Source organism: Channa argus, chromosome 1, assembly GCF_033026475.1.
Source record: "Channa argus isolate prfri chromosome 1, Channa argus male v1.0, whole genome shotgun sequence".
Classification (NCBI taxonomy): Eukaryota; Metazoa; Chordata; class Actinopteri; order Anabantiformes; family Channidae; genus Channa; species Channa argus.
The window spans coordinates 9,060,765-9,084,981 of NC_090197.1; the positions used below are offsets into that span (position 1 = coordinate 9,060,765).

The following is a 24,217-nucleotide window of genomic DNA, read 5'->3' on the forward strand; positions in this document are numbered from 1 at the left end:
GGCCCACTGTTTGGACTGATGTGCCTCTGATATAATCATTCAGAAATGGTTGATTACATTTATTGCCACAGTGATTATAACATGTCTAAACTGACCTGAAACGTCATTGCCCTTCATCTGAGCTGCACAGCTCCCTGGGTGCATGAAGCAGTTGGTTGATCAGACTTGAGCCTTCAGCACAATGGCGACAGACCTGGCACAGACACTGGCATTCAGGACTCACCACACACATAGTTTCTGAACACAAGAGTGGGCTCAGTGTGGGTTTGACCCATCTCTTCACACCAAGCACATTCATTCATCCTCCAAGTGGGAGACTAATCATGTAGTAGTGCCACACAAACAAGCCTATGATTCATGTTGTTTGGATTATGTAAAGACCCAGCCCAGCTTTTAATGTCACTCAGAGCAACTTGGCCCCATTTGGAACGAAGATGGAACCTGAAAAACATTAATGAGTCCCCTTTTTTGGGGGAAGTTTTTTGATTAATAATTTTTCACTTGCTGTTTAAGCAAAGTGCAGACAGAGGAAAATGGTAATTGATTCAACTGTCAACATCTACAGAAATAGTTTAGGTGATTAGTTTAGTTAGTGATTTGATCATCCAATGTGGATATGCAGTGTTGGCTGTACATGTTTGGGCTGAAAAGACAGAGGTGTTAAAATGTATTTCTCATCTTAATGACAGTCACAGCCTATGCACGCGTCACATGAGCACATCTGTTTCCACATGCTTGACCGATGCTGAGCTCAGCAGAAGTGTGCTGCGTGGCGCTGCCTCTCATGTAACAGCATCCCAGAAGTGAGTGGTTGTAAGAAATGTGAGATTTCCCGTTCTGAGCCGATAGTTATAGAAGCATTTCCCGCACCTACTCTGAAACTGATCGTCTGCATAGCGACTATTAAATAACATAGGCTATTCTGCAGGGTGCAGCCTAACGTGTAGCAGCTCCTGCCTCCGCACGCCGCAATCATCCTGACCTGAGCTCGGTTTTCACATGCGCACCGAGCACAGCTGCAGTCACATCAGCTCTCATCTCCATCCATATGCGCCCGCTGCCATTTAGCGACAACTTCGCCAGCGCACTTGTACTAACAGAGACGGGCAACGCAGGCTGCAGGCTGAGGTAGCAGATTCCTCCTCTCGGTTCGCCATGCAGCCTGTGTCCGTCTAGGTCCGACCGCCTCAACATCCCAAAGCCCGGATCCTGCGGGACGCAGGCGCGACTCTCGCTGCGAATGAGGATGACGGCACCATAAGTTTGAGCGGACCAAACTGAGAGGAATCCATCGACTGTTCCCCTGCAGTAAACGGGATTTTGAGATTGTTTACCCGATACTAAAACAGCAGTAATCCTGGATATTTTGGGCGTGAGTAAACGAGGAATGTAGATTATTAATTATCCCTGTTTTGCCGCATCGCTGACGCTGTTAATCACATGATTCGGTGTCATTTGGAAACCAGCAGATTACAAATTAGGCCTACGACCTACCAAACCCCGTGAGAATATGGGAGTGTGCTCGCATCCTCCTAACCTGTGAAAACAGCAGGTGCGCCAAATGTCAGGTGTGGCGCTGCAGTGCAGCTCACGTCTGACTGGGTGCAAGTGTGAGGCGGTTTTTGGAGAAGGATCACGTCTTGACAGCTTTCTCTGTCCAACTGATGATCAACCGATCCAGTCCTAATGAAGTCCAGCAGTTGTTTACAGTTTGGAAGAGTGAGAGACGGGAGAAAAGAGAGCCTCTGTTAGCTGTCAGGTTGATTCAGGCACAGTCAGAGTCTGTTCATACCAGCACGCACCACTTCCAATTGTGAGAGTTTCAGGAGCATTCACTCTCCTGCTCTTCAGGGTTGCGTGGTAACTATGGATCACCCCGATGCTTCCATCCCGCTTGGATAAAGGCCATAAGCAAAGCCACACTCAAAAGCGATGCTCTGGAGGCAGGAGTACTGAAGAGACAATGTTAGAAAGGATGAGCTTCATGTGCACTAGTTGTCTTTTGAAATGCAGATGCTTTCAGCGCCTTCCTGCAGATGTAGGTGTTACTAAATATTAGCGCTCTGCAGAACGGTAATGATTCATTCAGAGAGATGACGATGAGCCTGAGATGAAAATAGGTTAGTGGTTTCCTGCCAGGCTGACTAGGGATTCTATTTACTGAAGACTCATTGGTAGAAAATGTTCACTGCTTCTTCGGGGCAGTCTCCGTCTCTCCCTCTATTGTGTGGTCAGTGGCTTTTTGTCCAAGGTCACCCTTGGTGGCTGGATGGGGCGGTGGGATTTGAACCCCCTGCCTTGTGCATTCCAACCCAGTGCTCAACCACTGACCCACGGGCCCCCTCCTCTCCCTCCATTGTGTGTAGGGCTATTTTAGAAGCTACTATACGTAATCTCAAACAGATCAGCATGCATATTCCTGAAGTAGTCGTGCAATGTATTTTTTAGAAGCAAACTTTCTTCCAACCGTCGGTATGAGCTGATTGGTGTAATAGGGGCCAATTGTTGATGTTTCCATTTAGACTAGTCAATGAAGTGGCACAGGAAAAGGATTGCCCTACTTTTGAAGGCAAACACATTAGTGTTTGTCTATGACATATTGTGCTACTTCATGAAAAACCGGCTGCAAACACAAGGTTTTTCCACAAATGTTGAATAATAATGTGATGTTAGGGAGGACCATGTTGTATGCAGATGTTCAATTTCACCCTTGTTTAAATCCTGAGGTATTAACAGACTGACATCATGCAGTAAATTAGCTTTTGTTTGAGCTCAGTGAATAAGTTAAAGGTTTAGTTATTTAAGGAATCAAGCCTACAATGTTGCAGCACTGTAGCATCCAGCTAACTAATAACCTGACACTGAACTATAGTTGATGCACTGTAGACCGTGTTACTTCTGGGACTTTGTCCCAGTGTGCTCCTGTACAGTTGGAGAGGCTGCGATGGTGCAGCCATCGCCCCTGTGGAGAGCACCCTGTGAACTGAATGGTTTGTGACTTAGCAGAAAAGGAGGGTGGGAGGATGGTTTCTGCATCTGCAGCCCCTGGCCAGCTCCTCACTGCAGCTGTATAAGGAGCTACAAAAAAAAAACAAAAAAAAAAAAAACACACACCTTTTCTTCAAATAGCAGCCTGGGCTACAGCACTGAGCTTTTTTTGTAACCATTGGTCTAATTATAGATGCTCTAAAATAGCTCTAGGTTGTCAATCAATATTTTCATTTACCAGTGGTAGAAAGTATATTTGCTGAATTAAATCTTGGAATTGTGGATTGTGGTTTGCATTGTTAAAGGTTAAATGCGGGGTTAATTTTTGCTAATGACCCCCTACAAAAAATGTCAGCAGTTCCCCATAAGGGACATTCCTCCTCTTAACTCCTAAGATGGTTTTATTGAAATAATTCAATATTTTATGAAATAGCAAATGTTTGAAAGATACACGAAGATGAATATAAATTTATGTAGGTGAACTTTGCTTTTTATATTTTCTTCATTAACTTTCTCTATTAACAATTTTAAAATCCTGCAGCTTCATTTCTTAATCCTTTGCAGAGGCCTGACCTCTATGTTGGGAACCGCTGGGAAAAAAACTAGTTGTATGTAGTGTAGCAGAAAGTAGCTTCACATCAACCAGCTACAATATTAACTTGCTAGAAACAACACAACAAAAAAATCCAAAAATGTTCACATTCTACATTGGAAGTACTGGTCTACTTGAAGTAGGTCATAATAGGACGATCACACCTGCTGCTGTACTCTGATTGGCTAACGGAGAGCCCACCTGTGATTGACCGTTGCTTTGGGAGCGCATTGCATTATGGGTTGTTTGTAGCCTATTAAGCTAACGGTACCAAAGTTTCTAAGCTAGAGCAACTTGAAAGCTTGTTCTGCTACCAGATATTTGCCAACCGTAGACTTTTTCCTGGTATATTAGACGAATTAATACATTTAGACCAAACGTTTTAACCAAGACATGGTGATACAGTTTATATCAGGGTGACAATAAACAAGATGTCACAGAAAGTCACACAGCTTGGTAAGTTTAGCGCGGTCTTTAGCTCAAATACATTCTGGTCAGAGAGTAACAGAAGTCAATTTGTGGAAAAGTTAATTAACAAGTGCTGTTTGAAAAAAGTTCGTTTTCAAACACTCATCGATATTCGGTCGGTATTCTAAGAATTATAAGAATCCGCATTCCCCCCAAACCATCTGGATGAGAAACAATCCTGCTGCATGACAAGTTAAAGATTTTAACCCGTTGACTTTTAAGAAGTCGTACGGCCGCCATCTTGGTTTTAATGCAGCTGCAAATGCAAGTTAAGTCTTTCTTTTGGTTCCATAGACTGAATACACCAACACCTACTAAGCTAAAAGAGGTTTTGAGAAATGTAAAGATACCTTCATAACCGCTTGAAGTGTTTGCCAATAGCTGATTTTCTTTAATATATATATTTCTTTTTACCTAACCTCATCCTGTCCCATAACCACCTCCCACGTACAGTAATGAGCTGGAACACTGGTCATTTAATATACGATCAAAAAACAAAAACTGATGGTTGGATTTTTGTAGACTGTGTTATAAGCACATGAGACGGATGCATGTTGGTAGAGAAGCATGAGAAGGCTTTTGGGGTCCTTCAACTTCACATGACTAGAAAATGTTTGGGCAACACAACTAAAACAATACAGAGCCGCTTTTTAATATAACAAAACAGAAATGTATGATTTTAAAATCATGAATTTGCTGAATTCAAGTTATAACAGGATTATAACAGTTATAACGCATTGTGATTACCAATATTTTGTCATATTGTAAAAAGGTGTTTTGTTTTCTTTTTTTTTTCATTTTCTTGGATTTAGCTTTAACTCTTAGTATATTGGTTTGCTGTAGCTTTATTTAAATGTGACATATTTATTAGATAAATATTTCTGCTCTCGTGTTCCCTTGTTTTAATGTCTTCATCTAAATCATATGTCAAAAAATTTGGGCTTCTCTTATATGTCTTGGCCAATATGTATTATGCTTTGGAGCTTTGTTCTCAGATTAGTATCAAGAAAAGCAAATTATTTAATTTCAGTTATTACTGAACAGCAGGTTTCTCAGTATCTCATCTTTTCTGCTAAAATTTTTGAAACAGGTAAAGCAATAGCTATGATTTTTCTTATTGGCTTTTTACTTAATTGCGACAAATATTAGTTGATATCAAACAATAAGCAATATAGAAAAGATTACATTTTTCATTTCTGTGTCCTTTTCTTTTATTTTTGGAGGATTTGAAAGCCTGTGTCGATATATTTAAAATCATTTTGTCCATTTAGACTATGGAGGAGGGGAAGGACAAAGCCAAGAGGAGGCCTTTGGTCAGGGCTGCGTCAGAGGAGAGCTCCAGGGATCTAAGTTCCATAAGCTGCTCTCCATCCCCGGGGGATACGCTGCCCTGGAACCTGCCCAAACACCATCGCATCAAGAGATCAAAGTCGGCCTCTGGAGACGTGCTTGATCCTGCTGAGAGGGCCATCATCCGCATTGCAGGTATGGCGTACACACAGAAAGAAAATGGAGACTGAAAGAGAATCAGCTACCATTGGTTGTGATTGCTGCTGCTCATGTAGTGTTTTATTAAGAAGCTTGTCTTAGCACTTGTGGGTGACTGTGGTGCAGGAGGTAGAGCAGTCGTCCAATCAAATGTCGATGTGTCCTTGACCAAGACACTGAACCCAAACTTAGTTGCTCCCAGTGAGTGTTGGCCAGCTTCATAGCAGCTCCCCCATTGGCGTGTGTGTGTTTGTGCGAATGGGTGAATGAGAAGCGGTGTGAAGTGCTTTGAGTACCAATAGTTAGAAAAGCCCTATATAAGTGCAGACCATTTACCATTCAGTTTAGAGCACAGCTTTGGCGTCATTTTGATGAATAATAACTATGGTAATTGTTTGTGATTTGGACACTGCTGGCAATTTGTTTCCATCAGCTGATGCCTAAAATGTGCACTTTGAAGTTGGATGCTGCGGTTTTCTGTCTGTGCTGTTGGCTGTTGTGGTGTCACTGTTTTATAGTAAGCATTTGTTGCATGTGCTAACATCCTTATTATTATAAATTATTAAAAAAAAAAAGCTGTGATGGTCCTTGCTGTTTTCTTGTCATCCTGGAGATCTGTGCGTAGGTGAAACCAATATGAAAAGCTGCTAATGCTGCCAATTTAGTTTCATGCTAAATGATCTGCCTACATGTAGTATGTGTGCTGAGCTATCATTTATTTGCTTTGTGTTTGGCATGTACATTGCGATACTTTCCTGCTTCTGACTTCAATATTATGAGTGTTACCAGTGGAATTGTTTGTTCATGTTGTTTGTGGGTTTGCCTGTGGACCCATTGATGGGCCTATTTTGTTTAAAGATGTAAACATGACTGTTGGCTTTTGCATCTGCCATTTGTAGTAGTAATTCACTTTAATCATTCACATTTTATGTATGCACTTAGTCTCCAGCTAAACATTAGTGAAATATTTAATCAAACATGTGACAGCTTGTTTATTATTCATTTTAGTCTTTACTTGTGATTGATATCATTGCGACTACAATAACTGGTGGTCTACACTGCTGCCACACGCAGCCACTCGTGTTGTTAATTTTAAAGGTTTACTCATATACCAACGATCAGTGGGGCAGCAGTGGTGCAGTTGGTAGAGTGGCCGGCTGTCGACCATAGGGTCAGTCCAAGTGTCCCTGGGCAAGACACTAAACCCCCAACAGCCCATTTCCCAATCTCCAGTCGTGCAGTGCAGTTTCCAAACCCGGTAGAAATTAGGGAGGGTCGCATCAGGCAGGGCATCCGCGTAAAAACTGTGCCAAATCAACATGCAGACTAATGACCCTGAACATACAGGGTAATCCAAAAGGACAAAAAAACACAAATAAAAAAACTCATACCAATGATCGGCTGTTATTTTAGGTGGTTGAGAGATGGGTATTGTGTAATAGAATTGTTGCATTATTACCACTTCTCATTGTGGTCATTCGTGTCTCTTGGATGGATTCAAACTATTCAGAGTGTATGTCCTTTTCCAGTTGAGAGCTTCATTAGGTTCTGCGGCTACTTCACCACTATTAACTGTCTGAACACTGAGGCAGAGGTCAGATGATGCGACCAGCTGCCTCAGCACTTTGTGGTGGATGCTGAGTTCAGATTGTCCCTCTGGACCATAAACGGCCTCAACGGCCTCCCCAAACCCCCCACCCCCTACTTGGTTGTCTGTATTGATTTGGTTGGGTGGGGTACTGCAGCAGTGTTTTATGACTCTGTTGCCTCTACACAAACAATAGCGCAGCAGAACTGAGTGACACCTAAAACTAAACATTTGCGAGACAGTATCTGGTTTATTTATTTCTGGGAAAGAATTTAACTAAAATGTAATTCTGATGACTTAAATTCAATGTAGAGCAAATGTGCAGTCCTTCCTGTTTTCTAAGGTTTCCCTGAGCTACCCACTGCTGATTACCTGGATCAGATGTATTCAATCAATCAGAAGCTGGTAGATGAGGGTTGCGCTGCGATAGTTGTAAAACAAGCAGGTTGTGCGGCACTCAAAGCCCTGAGTTTGACACCCCTGGTGTAGCGCTTCCAGACACAGGCCCCAGGTTCCAATGAAATATATTAGATAAGAGCAACAGAGTCAATGTGGTCTTACTGGATTTCTGCCACAATGGCCCTGGACCGATTCATTAGCCTTGCGAGACACATACAGTACAAGGATGAATCTGCAGTTTTATCTCAGAACAAATAGCAAGAGGACTAATTGTTATCAAGCTGCAGACAGTTTGATAGGTGGTCAGTGTTGGCTGACCGTTTCATGAAGTGTGAAGGTTTTGCTGCCTTCTAACATGCTGCTTTATTGTTCAGATAACTGTTACTTCTGACAATTACTCTGGCATCAGTACAGAGTGATGGTGGAAAAAAAACAACATGCTGTTGAAAAATGTCATCAATGGGAAATTGAGAAGAGTAATGTGAATGAATAATAGTAGTTTAGAATCTCACATGAGCTGATGGGTGTAAAATAATCCAAGGATTTTGTGAGTTACTTACTGTCTGGGCTTCTAAAGTGCTGTACATCAGTGCAAGCAGAACATCACTTCTCCCTCTAATAGTTTCCTTGAATCTAAAAACGGAAATTGTGTGGGGAAACACTGAACATGTACCCCCCAGAAAAATTGTGGCACACATGCACCATGGTTATTATTCAAATTTTAAGTTTAATTTCCAGCTTTTTATGTCACTGGAGGACTGGATCGAGTATACAGAATAATGAATTAGGGGTAATAATTATGGCAATATCCTTTTTAACTTTCTATACTTTAAGCTATCATTTATTATTATTGAGAGAAGAGGATGCAGAGGACAGGGTTAGATGGAGGAACATGATTCGCTGTGGCGACCCCTGAAAGGGAACAGCCGAAAGGAAAAGAAGAAGCTATCATTTATTATTATTATTATTGTGGGTAAAACCAGCTCATTCTTGCAGTAATTAGAAGGCTTTTTTACATTTTTTGAAGGTGTATTTGATGGTTGGAATTTATCATTGCTTAATGATATGTAAACCTGTTGCAGAAATATTTCTTTTTGCAGACTTAATGGACTCGCTCAACTTCACATACCATTATGCTATTTCAGTGACGTGAAGCACCTAAATGTTTGCATCTACTCTCTTCTGTTCCCGTCTTTGGGCCAACTAAGATGATGAAAGGTGTTTGAAGAGTTGCATCCAGTCTTGCTATATAACCCTTCAGGCCTGTGATGTTCTCAGTTTCATTTAGCTGCTGTCTGCCACATCTGATGTGAAACTTACGCCCTCAGAGAAACAGATTAATTTTCATTTTTGCCCCAAAGGTAAAATTGTAACCTGCATGTCATTGTCTTAGTATTAGAAGCATTAGGCTCTTGCATGATTTATGTGTAGTTCTGTTATAAAGAAAAGTGGTGTCCATAAAGAGACACACACACACACACACACACACACACACACACACACACACACACACACACATACACAACCACAAAATCACAACACAAAAAGAAAAATCACAACACAAAAGTTTTATGATGGTTTCTTTTTTTAGGTTCTGAACTAACTGTGTTCCTGTGTCTCACAGACAGACACAACTTGACTCATGTGGTTTTGTGTTTCACATTGTGGGTGAAGAGTCTTGTGTTATAGCAATAACAGTGAATCCTTCCACATTTAATCCAGGAACATTGCTTGAGGGTGTTTGATGAGGAGGGAAAAAGAAAAATGTATTTTATTGTGAAAGTACTCCTGTCCTGTCTTTGTTGCAACTATTAGATTTATCTTGTTTTACTGTTCAGGCCATAGTTGCTACAAAACACATTCTGCTGAGAATCTGCTTCTAAAGGTATCAGATAAATAATTTAGTGCTGCTTCCATCATGGGACTTTGTGCATTTTTGTGGATCCATCATTGATTTTACAGTCTGTACTATGGCTGCATTAGTGTGACAGTGTTATTAAGGGTATCTTTGGAGTTGCTCCTGTGCAGTTCAGTAGAGTATAAGTGGCTTCCTCTCTTTCATACGTCTTTTTTCTTTGAGGCCTAAATACTTTTAGATAAGTCTTCCTACATACTCTTTGTGTCCGTGATCAGTGTCGCGCTTGAATGAACCAGGACTGAGGAGTTTGCAGTGTACAGACTGGACACTAGAGGACAGTATATAAAGATGAACTGCAGCATGGAGCATCTTTCTGTGTCACTGGTCTTTCCCTGTTCATAAACCCTTTATTTGACCCAACATTAAAAAAATCCTTTCCATATTTTCAGTGCAGTAAATATGGAGCTTAGCCAACACACAGAATTGAAAGAAAAAAACAAATATTATTTATAATCTGAAATCACTTGCATAAAAAAATTGTTTATGTGCCTTTTCATCATTTTTTCCATTGCATTTAATTTCTTTATTGGATTTTGGGCCTTTTATTAATAGACTTTAGCCACACTGTAATTACAAACATGTGCCTTGTGATAAAACCAGATAAAACTAAAAGGAGTCATTTACAGAAAACCACTACCAACAACCCATTTGTTACCACAGCAACGGTAATTACTGGAATTAAGGCAGACATGCTTTGCTGTTTTGCAGAAAACAATACTATAGCTGCAGTAAAACATATCTTTACGACACATTGTCCTAACATGGACTCTCTTCCAACATCTAATTACTATTCAGACCTCAAACCCTTAGGCAAGCAGACAAGGTCTTTCGAACACAAATCAATGAGCACACAAAACCAATGAATAGTGAGTGGAAGGTTGTATACTTCTTTAAATGTGTTGTTTTCTTTTACTGTATTTTAGCAGAGAAAATACATTGCTGGCTCAGCCTTGGCAGAGAGATTATGGTTTGGTGAAGTGTGGGACAGCTGTAGCCACCACAGTCTGTCACACCAGCCAAAGCGGGACAAGCAAACAAACAAAAGTAAGACTCACACCGCACTGTGGCCAGCGATGAGAAACAGTGGGTTCTTTTTTTTGTTTTTTTTGTTTATACTATACTATTGGATAGAGAGGATTTCCAAACAATGTATCCATAAAGCAATTTTTAACATCAATTATAATTGGAATATTTTACAGACAACATAACAAAGTCCTTGTCAGAAAGTTTCTGTATCTTAGTTTCAGGTCATAACTCAGTGGTTGAGAAACACTGCACTTAGTTGGGTTTCTCAAAGTTGCAGAACTGTGCTTGCTGATTCAAGTGTTGACAGATTTTACCCCATTCCTGACGTGGGTGGTTTATTCACGTGAATTTTGCAACACGCAGTTTTTATGCTAGTGAAATTCCCCTAATTCTCGAGATGGCTGAGTAAACGCAGCCTCCCAGCTCGATAAGAAAGCGATAACACCCACATGTGTGCTCAAGCTGGAGAGATCTGCCGTAGTTTGTTAGTACTGACAGTGAGAATGTGGTGCATTACTACGCTGAGTGGCCTAAATGTGGATGTAAATCTTATTAATTATGTTGCTCACAGCAAAGTATAATAAACCATGCTGTGATTTCTGCATTGTTAATTTTCCATTTAATAGTGTTATTTAGTGTACTGTATACAGTATGTCTGTGTTTTTAGGGTTTTAAGATCCAGTTGTCACCACGTCATCTGTGAGAGTCTGTGACTAGCTTGAGAGTAATAGTAAATCTGTTACTGTGGTTGTGACACTGGGCAGCTACTAGTGATGTAGCCTATGCTCATTTTTATTCCTATGAAATCAGCTGAATGTTCATTTTAATTTATTTTGAATTTCCTGCATCCAAGTCAGATCAGGGAGTAAACCTTGATGGACACTTTCAGGATCACTTAACTTCTTTTATCTACCCTCATTTGGCAATTTATTAGTTACATCAAGGTAAAACTAATATATTCCAGAGATGAATTTATTGCAGGAATGTTGTATTAGACTGCACCGGTCTTAGTTTAGTGTAGTGCCTGACAAACTTCTGACATCTAAGTGGATGTATTTTGCATTTTGTGGTGGGTTTATCAAATACTTTTTCCTGAAAGCAAGAAAAGGCTGTCAGCATTATGTAAGGTGATACTTTTTGTTCACATTGGTAATTAACCGGCAGGACTGAGAAGTTGTGTCCTAAAGTCTCAGATGTAGGGAACCTTGTTTTAAATCATGTGAACCAGCACCCAACCAGTGTTGTACTGAAGAGGTGTGGTTCTCTGGCATTAACACCTCGCAATCTGCCGTCATTCTGTTTTGGGAATATGACGTGACTTTGAGGATAAGCATGCAAAAGTTCTGGTAGTTTGCTGTGACTACACCAGGATCTACTTGGTCGGCCTTGCCCCAATTTCTCTAATAGCAGGAACTCAAATGACCCCATACAACTCCGTCATTTGTTTTTTCATGGATGTAGCCCTGTGTATCTCTCTGGGGTGGAGTTGGCCTGAGCGGTGCATGTGTTGGATCTGTTGCTCAGCCTCAACTGGTATCTGTCTTTGTGGTGTGTGGTAGATTCTGTGCCTTTAAGAGGAGGGTCTGACATATGTGTGGGTATTTCTCAAGAAGAGGAGGGGAGTGGTGGTGGTGGTCCGGAATGAAACCTACAGCTTTAGAGGGAATACTGTGACAGTGTGTGTGAGAGGAAGAAGGTGGGACAGACAGATAGGTGGACAGAAAGCCAGGAAAGGTTTTATCAGCTCTGAGGGGTCAGGGAGTGAAAGGAAGGAACACAGTGCCAATTGAAAGTTAAAAGGAAAGTTTGAAAGGGAGAGGAAAGGAGGAAGGTGCCCAAACCCTGACCCAGTATCAGCCAGGCCATGTCCATGCCCATATTTGACCCAGGGAAGCGGCTGCTAGAGGAACAGGACTATGTGCAAGCTTACGAGAACGTCAGAGAGAAATATAAAGGTAACACCTCAACCCTTCTCTTCTTTACTCCCTTTTACTCAACATACCCAAATGACAACCATGGTGAGAGTTGTTTGAATGGCAGGTGGGTGTGTGCATGCTCCATTGAGTGCAGTATGTAAACCTGACTGACTAACCCAGTAATAATTGGTTCCATATTGATTTACACAGATGGCCTTTTAGGAAACAGGAAGTATAAGATTTCTGCTGTAGACACACATGACAGTGAAGCCCTATTTCTGCTGCAAAGACATAGACTTATACATCAGCTTTTTCCTTTTTTTACAGAGGGATAACAGGGATCCTCAGTAATGAAGTTTGACAGTTGTGTTCAGGTGAATCTGACAGAGTTTAAAGTTAAAAAGCCTGTCTAAAGGGCACAAGGTTACTGTGTGGCCTTTTATACAGTGAGGGAAGACCTGTGTCATGTTGTGCCTGGTTCTCATTGTCTTCTCTTTTGACCTGACAGACTCCTATGCATACATCAGGAAACACTGGGCCGTGTGGATGAGACATTTGGCTTGTAATTAATTGCCATAGGTCCAAGTTCAACATGACCGAATGTGCTGCAAAAGAGAAGGTCATTTGTTTGATTATGTCTGGGTAAACACTAGCATGATTCCGTGGTGTTCAATTTCATTTCAGAAAGGACTGCAGAGATAAAGCTCATACACCGAAGCCCATAATTTGTTATAATATTCGTGGAGTTCCCTTTGTTTATTTGAATAATGGGTTTGAATATGACCATTGCCAGTCCTGGGAGTAAATCCTGATTTCTGTGTCTCACAAACACTGTGTTCACCCTGACATGCATGTGATTAGGCAGAATCTCTGATTTATTTTAGATGCATCTATTTTATTTCTTTAATAAATTGGAGCCAAAACAAGCAGCCGATTAATTGAGTTGCTTATCAACAGCACATTAAAGACACCCTGTGGAGCTTTTAACCACTATAGTGCTGTGGAGGTATGTTTTATGCTAGTTGTGTTGTGACAGCTATCGGCAGTTACATGCAGAGTTTTGGCCATCTTGTATGTATTTTTTGATGAAGTAAAAAGAGACAGAACATAACCTCTATTTGTTACCATGAAAACCCCGTTTGAAACCTTTTAATTAAAACTTTATTTGTAAAAATAAAATACCAAATTTTTTTGCCAAGGATTTGCTTTTTTTGTATAGTAGTGTAAAATTGTAATAGCTTTATATTTTGGCCTTTTTAGTTTGACATAAACTATTTGACATGTAATTTCTCACTAACCTAGTGAGCACTGGTCAATTAGTCAATTACTAATGTGCTCAGGTTAATCCAATTCACAATTCTGTTATTAAGATGTTGGAATATAAGATTGAGTAGGAATCTTATTGTGTTTTTTACCAGCTGAATTTGGCCTACATGGGTCATTCTCAGGCCCAATGTACGAGTAAAGACAAGCTGATTATATCAACATCTGGAGGCGGTGTGAGTAAGGGCCTCAGTTGACAGGTACATATGATGTAAGGGAAGAGGCAGCTCCCATTTAGTAGATCTTCAGATACTTTGTGCAGACTTTAATAGAGACGGAAAGAGAGAGACTGTGTGTGTGTGTGTGTGTGTGTGTGTGTAAAGCATTGTTGTGGAAAAGCAGTGTGAATGTCTGAATAAAAATAGCTTTTAAATAAAGTCAGAACTCATAACTGTTGGTACAATTTCCACCCCAGTTACAAACTATCAATAAGTTGAAATGGGCCTGGTCTTGGGAACAGTATCATTCTATCCAATCACACCAGCCTAGTCATTTTCTTCCCATGTGGCTGCCTACTGTGCCTGTCACTGAGATCAGTGTTCCTGCTGTGTTGCTCTGGCACCAGTCTGGTGCTCCACACCCCAGTCAAAACCCCAAGTGCCTCTGCCAAGAGCACTTTTCCTGTTACTCTTTCTTATTGTTGGTTTTTGGCTTGATAATATTTATTTTAGATAATTGTACTTCCAGAAAAAATGAATATGCTGGTTACAAAATCATGGCGAATTAAAAGAGTTAAAGTTCATTAAGGCTCCATCAGCTTTCCCTTGTGGCATGAAGCTAAAAGTGGGTTTGTTTATTTGTGGGGGGCTGCCACAAGATGTCAGCCCTTTCTCTAAACCCTTGTTTTAAGTTTGTGTATGTATGTATATGTCCCAACTCACATGCAGTTGATATTCAGTGTTTATTGATTCCAGAGGGCATCTTCTATATTACTGTGAATATAATGCATGATTTAAATGCTGTCAGTGATTTAATTCCTTCAGGTTTTATCTGTCCATTAACTATTGACACCGGCTCAGAATCCATTACACTATTAAGAGAAATCAGATCCTGAAAAAAGAATCCCTCCTGCATTTTCCACTGAGGGGATACATTTAAATGGTTCCTTCTAATTTGGGCTAGTTCTGGTCATCCACTAATTTTAGGTTTGGTGGTTCAGTTCCTGGCTCTTCCTCTCTACAAGGGTCCTCGTGAAGACACTTAACTCGGAGTTGATCCCAGTGGGCCTGGCAGGCGCCATCAGTGTGTGAGTGGGTGATCAAGAGGCAACTTGTAAAAGAATTTGTCTATAAGGCTGAAAAGTACCTTGAGTGTGTGTTTAAAATCCCTTTTAGCATTTGCAGCTTGAGTATTCACTGTGGAATCACATGGAAAGACATTACTGTTTTAGTTGTTTAGATGACAGCTTGCATAAGTAATTGCAACAGGTGAAATTCAGTTTCCTATGAGAATTATTAAGTGTAGTCAAGCAGAGGTTTGTGTTATTATAGTGACTGGACAGATCTATCAGTGTAAAACACGCAGCTCTGCTTTAAATACACACTACAAAAATACCCCAGAAGTTTACATGGCCAGTTCCCGAGTTATTCTCGTTAAAGAAAAACAAAAAAAGTTTGTACAGTGTTTTAATGCCCTGTTGTTATTTAAAGGATGCAAAAAGTTATAACAATGAATAGTTTTGCAAATCAAGTCACGATTTTCATAACATATTGATATGCTCTCTACAAGTTGCATTTTATTTGCATGTTAGATATTTCTTCATATATACACGCGCACACACACAAACACACTTGGGAAACAGAAGAACCTCAATAATGACCACAGTTATCAAGTTTGATTTTGTAGGGTTTTTCTGCCAAGCTCTGCCATTCAAAGTGAATTTTCCTCAAACCCCAAAGCCCTAAAAAGAAGCCACTTTCTAAACTTAAGAGGAAAATTGGTGGCTGCAGACAGTGAAAAAGAGTATAGATAAATGAGGAGAAATTCTAATATGTCAAGCTTATCCTGACTGAATAAAAATAGAGTGGAATAGTTAAAAAAAGATACGATTGAATTAGAAAGTTAGTTGTGATAGTTAGAAGCTAGAGATATTATTGTCTATTAAGACCCGTGTGTGTCTGTGTGTAAGATTACCAACAGGGTTCACGTCTAAAAGGCCTGTGATAAGTTTGTCATCTGAATCACTGTTGAGCCACAGCGTCCACAGAGAAGCCCCCTCAACACTGCACTTCCAGTACGTCCCTCAGATCAGTTTCATGCAACTTGATCTCAAATTTAAAAATAGCAATAGTCCTTGGAGGCATGTTGTGCATTCAGAAAATCATACGTGCACATAAATGCAACTCATTATTCTCACATCATGTGTAGCTCTTACTAACATCCAATGCACCTACTGTTTTATGGAAAAGGAAACGGAAAAATCTTCTAGTTGAAATTTCTTCTCATAGGGGACAAAAAAGTGCCCAACAACATTATTGTGGCTCTTACCTACATATACATGAGACTATAAATGCTCTTTTCTGTTGATTAATGTGTGAATGTGTGAGAAAAAAAAAAAAAAGCTTCTTAGTTTTTTACTCTGTGTAAATTGTTGACATTTGATCTTCCATATATTTGTATGTCAATTCTGTATGTCTGTTATTTGAATTTTATTTTTAATGCTTTCTAAGTCTTCTGTTGATATTATCTTTTAAATATCAAAATGCAGTACATAAAAGTATACATTTCTGACATATAATCAATAAATTACGGCACTAAAGCCAATAAAACCAACAGGACAAACAGGTTGGCCATAATAAGGATGTAAATGTGGAGAGAATGAATAGTTTTCTATTGTCCTTAAACTCTTCAGACCCTCTTTTAAGCAACTGGAGGGCAGGTTTCATGTACAGTGGGTCCAAAGGAAAGTCTATGGAATGTGATTTGGTCTGCATGCATGAACAAAGTATATTATTTTAGAGGGTTTAGCTTTTTCCCTTGGTTGTCTATGTGTCTTCTGACCATTAAGATTATCGTCACTGTCAGATGAAAACATTAATATAACGACAAAATGTAAAGCAGCCTTGTTTTTAGCTTGATCACATTTTTTTTATTTATACACAGATTATTTATTTGAAAGAAAAGGAAATTTTCTATTTTTCCTTAGGTGTAAAATTTGGACAAAAGACAAATGGTTACAGTTCAGGTCATTAATGTATGGTTTGTCTGCCATGGGTGTGAGGGCCTCCATTGACAGAGGACTTGTACGCATAATTTCTCCCCCGGGGCTGCTGTGGCAATGGAGGTGGAGCGGTCGTCCATACCGCAGTTGTTGGTCCGATCCCCGGCTCCTTCAGTCACATGTCAAAGTGTCATTGAGCAAGACACTGAACCCCAACTTAGTTGCTCCTGGTGAGTGTTGGCCAGTTGCATAGCAGCTCCCCTGTCAGTGTGTGTGTGTGTGTGTGTGTTTGTGTTTGTGATTGTGAGTGCGAATGGGTGAATAAGAAAGCGCTTTGAGTACATATAGGTAGAAAAGCAGTATATAAGAGCAGAGCCTTTACCATTTACCATATATGTTTACACCCACTATCTGTCCCACAGTCCTGTGCCATCAGGGGGCTCAGGGTACAGTAATACCACAAGCTCAGAAGCTGCAGCAGAATTTTCACTCGCTGTCTGCTACTTCACGTCAGTTTGTCAGTTGACCTGTTTGCTTTGTGTTAGTTCACATATACCATTGAAACATAGTGTGGTGACTACAGGATTTGTGTGTCAGTGCAGTGATTGGACATATTGTCAAATATATCCTACCATTTTAGTAATGTGTAGACCCTACCAAAACAATATTAACCTTAAAATCAGGTTACTGGTTAACAGTCCCAGTAGCAACTCTGACATAAGGAGGATGCAGCCACTGAATTGAGACTCGCATTATTAATGTAAAAGTTATGTGCAGGGCTAACAAGTCATTAAGATAACGGGGTTCACAGAGTTTTTTTTAAAAATGATTCTGTTAACAACTCGTTACATCAATGGATTTATAAAGACATCAAAAATGCAATGCCTATCACAATCATGCTCCTAATTTTTAAACTGCTGATTCTGCCTGACCAAAATTAAAATATAATTGTGTTTAATTTCAATGTAAGAATAAAGCAACAAAACAGCAAATTAACCATTTGTGCATTTCCAAGCCCGGTAGAAATTGGGGGGGGTTGCGTCAGGAAGGGCATCCAGTGTAAAAACTGTGCCAAATCAACACGCGGACAATGTGGCGACCCAGAACTCACGGGATAAACCGAAAGGACCAAAACAAATTGAATAGTTAACTCTGTCAGGCGAATAGGCTCAAACATATTTAATGTCATTTTAAAGGCACTAAAGCCTTAAAAAGCTGTTATGCCTACGAAAGGTAGGAAGCTTTGACCTCTTCAATGACATAATGACCCTGTCAGCGGCGTTTTCTAGGGTACAACGTTTAATCTTCACTGTTCAGTTTGCCAACACGGATTTCAGTCGTCCCCCCATTTATCTGGTACTAATAGACTAGTTAACTTAATTTCACTGAGTCTAAATTCCCTTTGATGATAAATTACATAAAAATTTAATTGATTCCCAACCATAAACCACCGCAAAGTGAACTCAGCCTAGCTAAGTCTGCTGGTGGTGCACAAAGTCTGCTGTAATTGAGAGTCAATTTGTGTTAAAGCAGTGGACTTCAAATGTTTGAAGTCAATGACAGCTGACATTAATTGTGACCACATTGTAAGACGTTCATTCTACTCAGTGATTTTAATCTCAAACTGATTTTTTTTTTTTTTTGTGCTTTATGTTTACTTTTTGTCCCTTTGGAAATTGAAAGCATTACAGTAACAAAAAAATACATAACGTAATACTGTCTGTTGATACACTGATATATATGATACACTTTATCTCAACCACAGACACTATAATTAACATTTGAAATTAATGTTGATCATATTTCACAATCTAAGTATTGTAATTCATTTTCTTAATTGTTACAATTTGTCTAATAAAAATAAACGATAATAAAGATCTTGGTGAGATAAATCTAGAAAAAAAATTCAATGGAAGTTATTAATGTTTTTTAAACACACACTTATTTGCTTCTATGCTATCCTCATACTCGACATCCTTTTCTTCCTATTAACTATCTGCCTCTCTGTCCGCAACATTTAGGCTGCTTATGCTGCTGGTGGAGAATTGTAGGTGACTTATACTTATACACTACAATTAATATGTTCTGCCCCTTCCACACTACATATGCTTGGGATAAAAAGGTGTAGGTTCCCACACAACCTGCACCTGCACAATGTGGGAAAAGGGGTGCAGAAGGCTTCTCAGTACTTCGCAACATTTTAGCAATGTGCACCTGTCTGCTGTGCTATATGTGTGGAGAGAGAGACAGACAGAGAGAGAGAGAGAGTGAGAGAGAGACAGAGAGAGAGAGTGAGAGTCAGAGTGCAGGTCAAATTGACCCGAACATCATGTGTGGTCGTAATTTCTTTTCTGTTAGAAATTCTTCACTGAAAATTATCTAAGGCCATGGAGTTTTAGGTCAATTGATGTTTTTCTTGTATGAGTTTTCTTTTAGTAAAGCTATAAAATGGGTCCATTTGACCCCGACACCACACAAAGATTAAACCCCACTAAGTACCTGTACAAATAGGTTTGCTTGTTTTCAAAGAACTACATTTCAGACATTTCATTTTATACCACATAGTATTTTTCAGTTAATCAGTGACATTGCACATATTTGTCATATTTGTCATCTCTAGCACAATTATTTGCCACATAATTGTTGTAGATGGACATTTTCCTCTTTTATGCACAGCTGCATTTTTTTTTTGTTATCCACCTATTTTACTGTTAATTTACTTATATGCAGTAAGGGGAAAAAAAATCAATGGGTTTTTTAAACATTAACCTCAAGTAAACAGTAAACAGTGTTTACGTTCCCACCACAGCGCCATAGCAGCGACATCATGAATGATGTCTTTCAAATCTGCCTGCAGGGCTGATGTCAGTGACAGAGAAATCTGTCTGGTCACTGCAAGACTTTAGTGTCCAGGAAACTGTTGAATACAAACTATCATTTTATCCTGTCTGAGTGCTCTGCACTGTTGAGCTATAAATTAATTATGAGTGGACACTAAAATGGAATCCAAATCATGCCAAATAGTGAGTGTATGAGTTCTGTATCCTCACATATGTCTATTACCCCTTCAACCTCGCAAGAAAACACAGTCTCGGTTTTGCTTGTTCTCGATTGTGCTCATCGTTTGGCCTGTACAGTTCATTAAAGTGCAGACAGATCCTGCCTTCCCGTTGGTTCTGGCTGGGGTGTGGAACAATAGTGCTTACCCCCCCAGTTCTGGCATGCCACAATAAGCCAGACAAATGCCAGGAATGCCAGGATTGAACTGGCTGGCACATAGGGTTTCGGAGTTTAACTTACACTGAACAGCACAACAGCACTTGTGCGTTTTTAGTGTATTTACACCCAAATTTTCTGCTCCTCTTATTTTGTGACATAAATTCCAGAGGGCAGTGGACCTGCCGTGACAAGGTTTAATATTTTTTTTCTTTCAGAGCTCAAAAAGTACTAGCTTAAACAGACAATGTTGAAAATAAGTTATCGCACTGTCTTGTAAACTATTCCAAATTTACTTGTCCGTGTTACTCATGAACCATCTGAATGTTTCCAGACTTTACTGGATAAACCCAAAGTGCATGGTGGTCAAGGTAAAACCAAAGGTGACGTGTTGACTCATATTCATTAATAATTCTGTCCACATTCATTTTGTTCATTTATTTCATTTATGCTAAGGTCAGGAACACCATCATTGTTCTGTAAAGTACCATATCATTCTTCCAGGTGGCCCGTAGAATAGACTTCAGTGGATTTGTCATGGTGGCATAAAAAGCAAAAAGCTGAATGTCTCTCTTTCAGATATGTAGATCTGAAGAATAGTGGGCCTCAGAAACCCTTTATTTAAATCACAACACATTCTGTGAATTCCTAGTATTGATGTGCTCTTTTTTTTTGTCTAAAGTGATACATCGAAGACCCTCACACACCATGTTTGGCTTTTGTTGTACCACATTCATATGTGTTGCTCATGTTGACTTCCTAACTTTATTTTTTCTAACTAACTTTCTTCCTATTTTTATTTTTTCATCTCTCACTTGGTGAAAAGAACAATGTGAAAGATGACAAATCTTATCAAACTTGACAACATGGCTACAAAGCCTCCATTACTGGCTGTTCAAAATCAAATACAGTATTTTTATAGTAACAGTATTACCATGTGAGAACATGTTTTGAAATAAAGAAATAAGTCATTGAGTGGAGCATTGTGACAGTGATGTTTTTAATACATTTTGGACAACAATGAAGGTTTAGGGTAGCAACCAGAATAAACAGTGAGTACGGATTAATTGATTGGTACTGCAGAGAAAATAAGTTTCTTAATTTTTATTGACATTTATGAAACAAAAATGCCAACCATTTTTTTGGGGTTCTGATTCTGAAATGCCCGATTGCTGCATTTCATGGTCTTGAATTATGGTAAACTGAATATTTCTTGTTATTGTTTTTCCTAAAATCTGGGACTAGTAGAAGTGCAGTTATGCAGTCAGAGTTGCCCTCACTTAGATAAAGACTCAGTGAAGGACTCCCGTCACTTCACGTTCTGTATTCCTTTAATTAGCTTTACATCAGGACAGCTTGATGTATTGCATATCATTTTTTTTCCCTCTTTGTGTGTGAAAGAAACCGGGTGTGGCAGTAGTAAACAGATTATTTTTGGCCGCAGACAGTTGACTCCCTGACTGGTTCATACTCTGTATGTGTGTAAAGATGGGCTGCAACAACTGCACATGGAGTTTTATATCACTCTAATGAATATAGATAGCAGGGCATAGTACCCAGTATATCACCTTCTCTAAGGCCCCTCACACACACACACACACACACACACACACACACACACACACACACACACACACACACACACACACACACACACACACACACACACACACACACACACAGACACACCCAAAGAGTGTACTGGACTAAGCTCCATCTCCAAGTGGCTGAGCTCCATAATGGCAAGAGGCACATCCAGGAGAGGGGCAGGGGATTTGTGTCAGATTTTCTACCTTCGATTAAGAAGGACATGAGACTGAAATTTGAGTGAATTTTGACTTGGTAGAGCAGCTGCTTGGAGGAAAAAAAAAACATTTACTCAGCTGGTTGTCAGATAGTTTACTTTGCCATGAAATGACATTTAACAAGGAATCCTAAGTTTCTTCACTTTCTCAAATACATTAACAAATCTATATAATATGTTTCTCTTGGAGAGTATTAACTCTTTACAAATCACTGTAATTAATTCCAGGAATAAAGTCAGCACAGAAATTTTAATTTATCAATGTCTAATAAACATTACTTGGGGATCAGTTATAATCGTTATTTGAGGATCGTGCTCTTATTTTTCTGGCTAGTGCCAATCTAGTGTTAGTTTGTTGTATGAGTTTCAGTTGTGCAAAGTACCCAGTTCCACACTTTCTGTTACAAAATGAACCAAGATAACAGTAATGTTTTAATGTTGTGGCTAATAGTGTTAAGGTATAAATACAGATTTGAACATGCTGTTGTGTGTTACTTCGGATTTTAAAGTTATAGCTTTATTAAGATCACATTTCAGACTGATGATTATCTCCTGTCATTGCCGGAAGCTTCATTGCCTCAGTGTAAAGCTCTTTTCTGAAATGATGTCCTGAAGCTGCTCAGTCCTGCTGGTTGTGTGTATTTTAATGTATCTTCACAATTTACACCAGGATTAAGGCACCAGGTTTTGCTGGGTGAATAGTTATAAAGTACATCTCCTTTTTATTTCATTATGTAATTTTTTTTGTAGCTTTGTAAACCGTTTGAGCATCTGATAAGCATCAAATTCTGGTAAAAAGCTGGGAACATTTTACTGAAGAGATTTCATTAAGAAATTGCAGCTTTCCCTGTCAGAATGACAAAATGCAGTGAGAAGATGCTGTCTAAAAAAAAGTGAAACACTTCAGTATTATATGTATTATTAGCTTGATTACTGCTCACAGTAAAGTCTACTGATAAAATGCCTTAAGATCGCTAATTCGGTGTTTGGGCCATTATTAGATTTATAAATCGCCCAACTCAGCAGGAAGGATTTGTCCTCTGCCTTGGAGCAAGGGCTTCCTGGGAGGCTCAATCTGGGGAGTAGAAATCCTTAGTGAGCCAAGATAAAGTAAATATTTGATTAAATCCCAAAACAACTCTCAGTTTAGGAAGAAACAAATTTATTACTTAATCTGCATCCTTTAGAGTCTGTAACACATACAGCTTCAGATGTTAAAAAAGGATCATTTACATAATACGCTAGAATTTGTCCCAGTGTGCATTTTTTTGTTTTTTATTACAGCAAGTAGTGGATAACTTGTTACAAACGTTAGATAAACATGTGAATGCCTGTTGACATCTTATAAAGGGTTAATCTCAAGCAGAAGATCTATTTCTTCACTGCTGCTAGGAAACCAGATCAGTGATCTGCCTTCAGCCTGACAAGCCTCCATTGATTGCATATTGATTAGTAGAGGGGTCATTACAGTGTTACTGAATTTCATGACTGTACACCGAGGTAGTAGTAGACGCACTGGCTTTAGTGTCTTGCTTCTGTTTTTCTGCTCAAGTGAAAGATAAAGGATTAGTGTGTGTGTGTGTGTGTGTGTGTGTGTGTGTGTGTGTGTGTGTGTGTGTGTGTGTGTGTGTGTGTGTGTGTGTGTGTGTGTGTGTGTGTGTGTGTGTGTGTGTGTGTGCACGCAAGGTCAGAGGCTTGCTGTTAAATTCAGCACCACTCTGTTAGAAGAGAAAATATGTTTTCGTTAACCAGGTTGCCTGCATAAAGTTGGGGGGAGCTGAGTACATCTGCTCATCTGTCCTCAACTGGACTAAACTGTTTCCCATTTAAGAATGATTTTGTTGCATGGCCAGTGATTTTAAATGTTTTCATTTAGCAATGGCACCAGTCTTGTTTGGTTTCCAGTCATTTCTAAATTTGGTTAGTATGATTTAATGTCTCTGCTCAGTTTGCAGGCAGTATAGAATATTTGAGCCATTTATTTTTTTATTTTTTGTAAAAAGCAGCTGTCAAAGCTTTGCTGTTTGGATAAGTAGAATGGTTTGGTCATGCAGCAAAAACCCTGTTTTACTAGCTTTGCTTTCAAGAAGTCTGACTACTGGACACTCAATTAGAAGGAAAACAAACCTTTAGCATGAAATGGCATCGATCAGTGTGGACAAGTGGCTCTCGTGCATGTGACTACATTACCATCTAGCAGCGTGATCAATCAGATCACACGACACTAATAGAAGCTGTTGTAGTCATGCCAGCTTGGACTTGACAGAAGCAATACAGGAAACACACCTGCTGACAAATAGTGCAGGTCACATAGAAATGCAGAACTGCCAC

At 39.5% G+C, this 24,217-nt stretch overlaps 1 protein-coding gene across 11 annotated transcripts in view; it reads left to right on the plus strand.

The window, feature by feature from the left end:
* Positions 1 to 24,217, plus strand: part of pleca (plectin a) — a 93,454-nt gene that overhangs the window by 3,959 nt on the left and 65,278 nt on the right. For 7 of the 11 annotated variants that reach the window (XM_067490412.1, XM_067490597.1, XM_067490693.1 and 4 more), the window contains exon 4: positions 5,320 to 5,533. In XM_067490412.1, coding sequence (XP_067346513.1) covers positions 5,320 to 5,533 — 214 coding nt within the window. Of the gene's footprint in view, positions 1 to 942; positions 1,373 to 3,871; positions 4,037 to 5,319; positions 5,534 to 12,150; positions 12,423 to 24,217 lie in introns of those variants that run through there. The other 4 variants (XM_067491262.1, XM_067491282.1, XM_067491044.1 and 1 more) reach the window with 3 other exon arrangements.